Source organism: Phalaenopsis equestris, unplaced genomic scaffold, assembly GCF_001263595.1.
Source record: "Phalaenopsis equestris unplaced genomic scaffold, ASM126359v1 Scaffold200936, whole genome shotgun sequence".
Lineage (NCBI taxonomy): Eukaryota > Viridiplantae > Streptophyta > Magnoliopsida > Asparagales > Orchidaceae > Phalaenopsis > Phalaenopsis equestris.
In genome coordinates this window covers 4,835-12,844 of record NW_018220730.1, presented here as the reverse complement: position 1 = coordinate 12,844, position 8,010 = coordinate 4,835, and the positions used below count along the sequence as shown (strand labels likewise).

The 8,010-nt window shown below is 38.1% G+C and overlaps 1 protein-coding gene across 1 annotated transcript; it reads right to left on the bottom strand.

Annotated features, from left to right (window-relative positions):
* Positions 1-1,329: 1,329 nt before the first annotated feature.
* On the bottom strand, positions 1,330-5,496 carry LOC110035952 (glucan endo-1,3-beta-glucosidase 5-like). Its single transcript, XM_020740290.1, has 3 exons — positions 4,860-5,496; positions 2,826-3,557; positions 1,330-2,072 (listed from the first exon to the last, which is right to left on the bottom strand). Exons 1-3 carry the CDS (start codon positions 5,201-5,203, stop codon positions 1,676-1,678), a joined length of 1,473 nt encoding a protein of 490 aa, XP_020595949.1. The 5' UTR covers positions 5,204-5,496; the 3' UTR covers positions 1,330-1,675.
* Positions 5,497-8,010: the final 2,514 nt, after the last annotated feature.

Here is an 8,010-nt window from a genome sequence, read left to right as displayed (position 1 = left end):
TACTATTTGGGAATTGAAGTATGTCAAAATTCTCAAAGGATTACACTTAATCTTTCGGCATATGCAAGAAAGATTTTAGACAAATGCGACATGAAAGATTGCAACCCTTCACAAATTCTGATGGAACCTCGTCTAAAACTGAGTAAGGAAAGCACAAGTCCACCTGTAGAAACAACTTTGTACCAAAGTATTGTTGGCAGTTTAAGATATCTACTGCACACGCGCCCAGATTTGACATTCTCTGTTGGCATGGTGAGTAGATACATGGAAAGGCCCACAACTGAGCACATGGCCACAGTGAAGCACATATTACAGTACATGAAAGGAACTTTAAACCTTGGTTGCGTTTATGAGAAGAAGAAAGGAAGCTTGGAACTGATCGGTTACTCAGATAGTGATCTAGCTGGTGATACTAATGATAGGAAAAGTACCTCAGGTTTAATATTTTTCCTTGGGTCAAATCCTATTAGTTGGTGTTCACAAAAACAAAAAGTGGTTGCGTTATCTTTTTGTGAAGCAGAGTACATCGCTGCATGTGCAGCAACGTGTCAAGGAGTGTGGCTGGGACGACTATTGGCATATTTGTTAAAAACTGAAGTTAAGAAAGTAGTTCTGAAGATTGATAATCAGTCTGCAATTGCATTAAGCAAGAATTCAGTTTACCATGAGAGGAACAAACATATCGATACTCGATTCCACTACATTAGAGATTGTGTTGAATCTAAAATGATTGAAATTCAACATGTTTGCACAGAAGATCAGCGTGTTGATATTCTGACAAAGTCACTGTTCTTGGAGATGAGAGAAAAAATTGGTGTGCGAATCGTCAGCGAATGACAACAAGCTTAAGGAGGAGATTGTTTGAGTTAATCTAGTTGTCTAGAAATTGTTTATGTTATTTTTGCACATTTTTCATGTGGATTGGGCGGTTATGAAAACCATTTTGTGGTTAGGCGGTTAGGAAAATCGTTAAGTGGTTAGTTAGTTTTATTTTCAGAAAAATTTGATGTGTAGTTATATGTATTTGCTTATATATTTAAAAAAACCAGAAAATGTAGTGTGTGTTAAAGTACTAAAAATTCCTCCATTTTTGTTGGCATTTAAAGTTTGGCTTTGAAAACCAACATTTATGTTGTGTTTGAGACATTAGACAAAAGAATATCAAGGAGACTCTCCTTTCTGAACGCTGTAGTGTTGGAATCGAGGAACGACTTGATGAGAGATGTTATTTTTCATCAGATATAATAGTTTGGACGATTTAAACATTAACAGATAATTTTATATGTGAAATGTATCATTTGAAGAGTTTTGGGTGCTGCACATGAAATCCCCTTTTTTTCATCTTAAGACCAACCACACATAAAAAAAAAAAAAAAAAAATGTGTGAAGTTTTTGTTAAACTTTACCCAACCTAAACCCTATCCAAATTATAAACATCTCTATCATCTTCACCCGAAAAAAAAAGTAAAGCCATTTAAACAACCAGCCATCCAATACATGAACATGAAAAATTATTCCATACGGACACCATATGCAGAGATATACTGTCTCCGTCAAGCAATTTTTTTTTCAAAAAATCAAAGTAGGGCTTAGTCATACATCTTTGTTGTGACGGACGGTAAAGATCGACAATATGAAATACTTTTTTTCATGAACAGAGCACTTTAAAACTTAATTATGAACCACTCCACATCACAACGGCCACCGCCGCAACCGCAGCAGCCACACCCCGAACGGCCCCAACTGCATCACCAGCGCTGGAATTAACAGACTTGTCGTGCCGACCAACATCGATCATGATCTCGAATCTGCACGCTCCCTGAGACGGATCCGAGCGCGTAATTACCGAAAGATTCCCGAACTCGCATGCCCCCTTCTGCTGATCCGCCGTCTGATAAAATTGGTTCATGGCATAGGAAACGTTCCCCCGCGCGTCGAGATCCCCGCACGAAGATCCCCGTCCGAGGCTCGTGCAGTCCGCGTACTCGCACGCGTATGCCACGCTTCCTTCTAGCTGCGGATCCGTCAAGCTCGCCTCCCGTGACATCACGCACCACTGCGGCTCCATGTACCTGTTCATTTTACATAAATGATTTTTGGGTCATGTACAATATCTACCAATTCAAATATAGTTGCCATGTGCTTTTATTTTAGCTCCAGAAATCCTTTATGATCGGTTCAAAGCCAAGAAATAATGTGCATGTCAAAAGTGAATTAAACTGTAAATCCTGAATTAAATTTAAATATCATTAAATTTGAAAAAATATTTGATTCAATTAAAATTAAACTTTCATTTGAGTTGTTTGGTATAAACCTATTTGAAATAATTCTTTTGTTATGCTTAATCCATTAAATTCAGCTAATAGGTGAAATTAATAAATTGAAATTTAATTAATGGAACAAGCAAATATTATATTTAACTTAATGACAGATTTATCTAGCATATTTATGGTGTTTGACTGAATTTAAGTTAAATCTAACTTAAATACTGTTAAAAGTATCGTACCAAACACCATCTATGATAATGTTTGGCTAACACCTGACTTTGATTCAAGTCAAATAAAATTTATCAAATCTGATATGTTCAGATTTATTAAATTCAATTGCTACAAGTAGTTTGTGAATGACGTTTTCATAATGAGATTTATTAAATTTGAATTTATGTTATAAAATATGGATAAGAAAAAAAATGAAATTTAGATCATGACTAAATTTAATTTTTTTTTATAGTATTTAGATGAATTTAGATCATGACTAAATCCTGTTAACAAATATCTACCAAACACTGCAGAAAATATGTCTAAATTGACAACAAATTATGGCACCTGACTCCCTTGGCAGGCACAAGGCTGCTCCCATCAGCAAGCACAAGCGGATACTTCACCGAACCATCATAGTAGAACAGGCCCCAATGCCTCTCAAAGTTTCCCGGCTGCACACTCTTGGCATCCTCATCAATAAGCGCGAATACATAAATGTCAGGCGGCGCGGGCCGCTTTGGCGTTCCCATGCGCTTTGCGATGCGATCCAACAGTCCCTGGTTGAACCGCCTCGCGTTGTCCAGATTAGCATTAGGATCACCATCGGTTGGCCACCCAATCTCCCCAACTATGACAGGCATGTCCGAGAACCCATTGCGCTCCAACGCCCAAATCAGCGTATCGTAGTTAGCATCGAAGACGTTGGTGTATGTGATGGGGCCGTCGACTAGGGGCTTAGCGGCGCCGTTGAAGAAGGCGTAGTCGACCGGGAAGTGGGGGTCGGCGTAGAGGCTGAGGAAGGGGTAGATGTTGATGGTGAGCGGGGAGGCGTTGTCGCGTAGGAAGCGGATGATGGAGAGCATTACGTCGTGGATGTCGTGGCGGAAGTCGCCTCCGGATGGGAGGCCGTTGGAGGATTGGTAGACGTCGGCGTTGAGGGGGATGGTGGCTTTCACTTGGCGGCCGAGCCCGGCTTTGATAAGAGCGGCCTGGATGTTCTGGAGGGCCAGGAAGGTGGTTTGTTGGAACATGCCCATGTAGGTTTTGAGGAATGGCTCGTTGCCTACCGCCACGTACCTGGATGAGGAAGAGAAAACACGGCCTTTTCGTATGTCAAATTTTGTTCTTGGCATGGATACGAAGACATGTGACTAATTAAGATGATAATATTATTGGAAATCGATGGGATGCATGAAATGGTGCATGTTTGATTTAATATTATAATATTTGAAAATGACAAAGTTAAAATCGAATTTAAGATTCGATGATATCAGCAAGTCCAAACTGATGGCAATTTTGATAACTCAGCTTTATCTTAAAGAATACATAATATAAAAAGTTTGATAATAGCTTATTTTAGTTATTACATATCTAGGTAACGGTTTGACTGAATCATTAGAATTACATTTTTACTTGGGCAGTTTATGAATCTGTGTAAGTTGTCCACCGAATTTGACGTGTGTCAGGCTTATTTGGGTTATGACTAGACAAAATAGGCTTTGGCGGGCTTGAGACCAGATTCTATTTATAATGTCATGGCCAAACCTGCTCACCGAATGAGTCGGGCTGGCCCGCAGGCCGCTATCCTAAAAAAAAGTTCTTTTTTATACCAAAAAAATAAATAAATAAAAAGATCTTTAACACGTTCTTTCAAATCATATTGTTGATTTGCAATATTAAAAAAAGATGTAATATGAATGTTGTTTGAAAAAATTTGTGAGAATTTTAAATTGAATTTATATGTAATAATTTAATATCAAATGTTCACACACGAAATATGTATGATTTTTAATTAAAAAAAGTTGAAAAAATACCCATAAAAAAGATTTATGTCATATTAGTCCTCAATTTCTATTTAGTTACATATCTAATACATAACTTTAATTTTTACATATTTGATATTTTATATATGCATAAAAGTTATATTTCATTTAAGAAAAAAATTAAAAGTAATAATTTTTATATGATATAAGAGATGTTGTTGGCATTAATATTAAAAATCAAAATATATAACTAAAAAAAGAATAGAAAAGATGAAAAAAATTAATCTTCTCAAAAGTTTGTAATTGAAAAAAATGTTTATAAGGCTGGGCCAATGAGCATATTGCGCTTGATGCGAATTAGGCTTATTCAGGCTTTCTATTCTAAGTGTTTCAAACCGGGGCCCCCTTCCCTCTCGGCATGCGGTGTCCGATCCTGACCGTAGATCACGGTGATCTACGATCAGGATATATTTGAGTTTTTTTTTTTTTAATTTAGGTCCGTATAGAATAATTTTTCATTATGGCGAGCTAGTCGGCCCATCTGGCCATCTGGCCATCTGGCCATCTGCCAAATGCCAAGTCTAGCAGTAACTAACGAAGCACGGGTATACCACACCTGATATCGACACCATTCTTGGATATATATTTGGACACGTTCTGCAACACCCATTGCTCCGCAGCCCGAACGCTCGCGGCGAGCGGCGCGAGCAACTCGTTAGGGATCCCGATCATGACCTGAATATTAGAGCGACCGAGGGCCTGAAGAGCAAAGGGATCTGCCTCAAACAGCTTCACCTTATCGAATCCATTGTCTTTAAGCAGCCGCACAACGATGTCGGCCGGAAGGGGATGCGACGACTGCGTCCCCCAATTGCTACCCAAAGCTTCCCCTCTCCTCATTTGAAGCGCAGCAATTGATAAAAACAGCAGCAGCGGGCCGTTGCCTAGTCTTTTCGCCATTCTTCCGCTTACAAGAAATGGTGGATTATGTGATGAAGTTAAGTGGGTTAAAAATGGGGGGGGAAGGTGTTTGAAGCAGGAAGGGATGGCATTCCGGGCGAGGATTGATAGAGGAATTGGATTCCTTCAGAGAAAACCCGTGGCGATGGGCTGCAAGTTGTCCTGAGCGGACGCCGTCGGCTTTAGGAAGATCAAAAAGTTGCGGCCTTTGGGGGGAGAAAGTGGAAGAAAAAGGAATAAACTTTTCATTCTATTTCTTGGAAAGAGAAATGAACTGCAGATTCCAAGCGTCAAAACATAACACTGAGCTTAAAAGGGGCATTAAAACTTAAAATTCCTTTTGTAGTTTGGCTTGGAACCAGACAAATTTAGTCGTATTCTAGTCGCCTTTAAATTGAAATAGAACTTGTTAACGAGCTTGCATTTAGCTCAATTTTTTGTGTTCTACTCAATTTGACCGAGTAATTTAATATAAAAAAAAACTATGATTGAGCATTTGTTACAACAAAATACTAGAAATGCTAATTAATAAAAAAAGCATTCAATATTTGAAAGAGATATATAACTTGTACATATTTTTAATGACTCATGAATAACTAAAATTTTACTAGTACTTGTTGTAGTTTATAATTGGACTCCTTCAAGATAGCTTAGCCAAGCTAAAATTATGACACTATAAGAATAATGACATTTTCTGAATGCCAAATTACGTCACTTTAGATGAAAAATACCATTGTTTTAACTGTTTTCCAACGGTGCATCGACAACTTGAAGCTCGTAAGTAAAATATTTGTCAATAATGTCCAAACTGTCGGATATTTCAACGACATGAAATTATTGATGTATAACCAATAGTTTAATGTCGTAGTTTTTTTTTTGAGAGAATTCAAATCCGTGAGTTTTTGTCTATAATAGTGACAGCTTATTTGTCAGAAAAATCTCATGCTCATTGGTTTTATAAGGGAGGGAAACCGTCGATTATGTGTCGTTGATGCGTGGTTTTTTGAACCGACGAATGAACTATAGGAAAGTATCACGCCTGTTATTTTCGTTTGGTGCACATAAGCCGTAAGTTCGGAGTTGGTTAGGCGTGGATAAATAAGTCCATCAACTAGCAACGGTTTTGCCTATGAATATGTTAAAATCAGTCACAAAATTGACGATAAACATAGAAAACTGGCAACATCTGCAAAAAGAAAGAAAGATTCTCCCTTTTGTATTTAAATTACTACACATATCACAACATTTGATAGCCTATTCCAAGCATTTAACGAACTTGAATAGTAGTCAGACAGTAAATTATCAAATTAAATAATGAAATATATATACATCTAAAATATATACATCACTGTTCACTCAAGTGAATTACACCATAAACAAAATTATCATATAACTAAAATACATACATCACGTTCACAGAAAAAATATATGTACAAACATACAACATAATCATAAAAAAAATTACCCCCTAATCATTCTCCACTATATCTTCATCGTCATCATCATCGTCCTCCACCGCTTTCTCCTCCTTCAATGCAGTCGCTGCATTGCTAAATCCCTCATCTGCTGTCGGAAGCAATCTAACTCAACTTTCAACTTGGCCTCCATGTTGGCCTCTAGCGGTCATCCACTCTACGAGAATGTGACAACAATCCTGAAGATATGATAATCCTGTGAGTAAAGCTAGAAGCTATAAGTGCACTAGAGGAGGGGTGAGCCTCATATTCAAACCCTTGCACCCGAGCCCGTAGACTCAACCCTTCTTCGTCCCTCCAACAACCTCACTCCACAGGTTGTACTTGGAAGGATCACATTTGCAGATTGTAATACCTCTCGACGCCCAAGATTGGCTCTCCTTCTGTTGTTGGAATCTATCATTCAAAAAAATACTTACATTTAGTTTGAGTTAGCATGTAATAACATCATACTAGTTTATCTAGTGAATTACCTTGGTCGCATGAGATTTGTCGTCGATCCAAAACTAGTCAAACTGCCTCCTATGGGTGCGCTCATGGACATCGGCGGTGGAGTGCTCTTGTCTAATTTCCACGGTCCATCCATATAACGAGATAGTTAGAATACATCTTCTAACTATTAAAAAAATTTAAAGGAGGACTGAAATCTTGTCAGGCTTCGCTTGTATTTCATATGTGGGAGCGCATCATCAGTGTGTATAGAGGGCCTCATACCTCCACAATCCTTTAATTTGTTCTACTTTGCCTGCTCCCTCTAATTGTCCGGGGAATCTCAAGCCCTTAGTAGCATGGAATAAAACATCCTCTCCAAGCCACAGAGGAGTCTGTTGCGATTTCCGAATATTGTCAAACATATCCCGAAGGTGATTGCTGCTATTGTGCTTGAAGTTGTATCAGATGTACTCCTCATCCTTTGAGCGGGGGGAGAATTATTTATGCAAAATTTTAGGGATTATGTTCATTTGATAAATAAATAAAAATAACTTAAGATATTTGTGAATGATACAAACCGTAAACTCATGAACCAAAGATACCCCGACACTACTTATCTTATATTAATAACCCAACACTCAAGAGTATGTGCTTTGGATAAAGTGTTTAAACCCTTGTGAGCAACTAGGGATATTTGATATGGCCACATATGGATCATCAGACTGATGTAAGTCTGAGGTTAAGGTGGTAAGGGCGATGACGACATTGTTTATGTGTGCGCTAAACGAGGGATACAAAGTGAGATTTTAGAATAGTATCTTCTACCCAAAGAAATATTCAGGAAAGGGGATAGGACTGATGATACTATTCACCAACACTTGGTAAGAAATTACCCCCTTA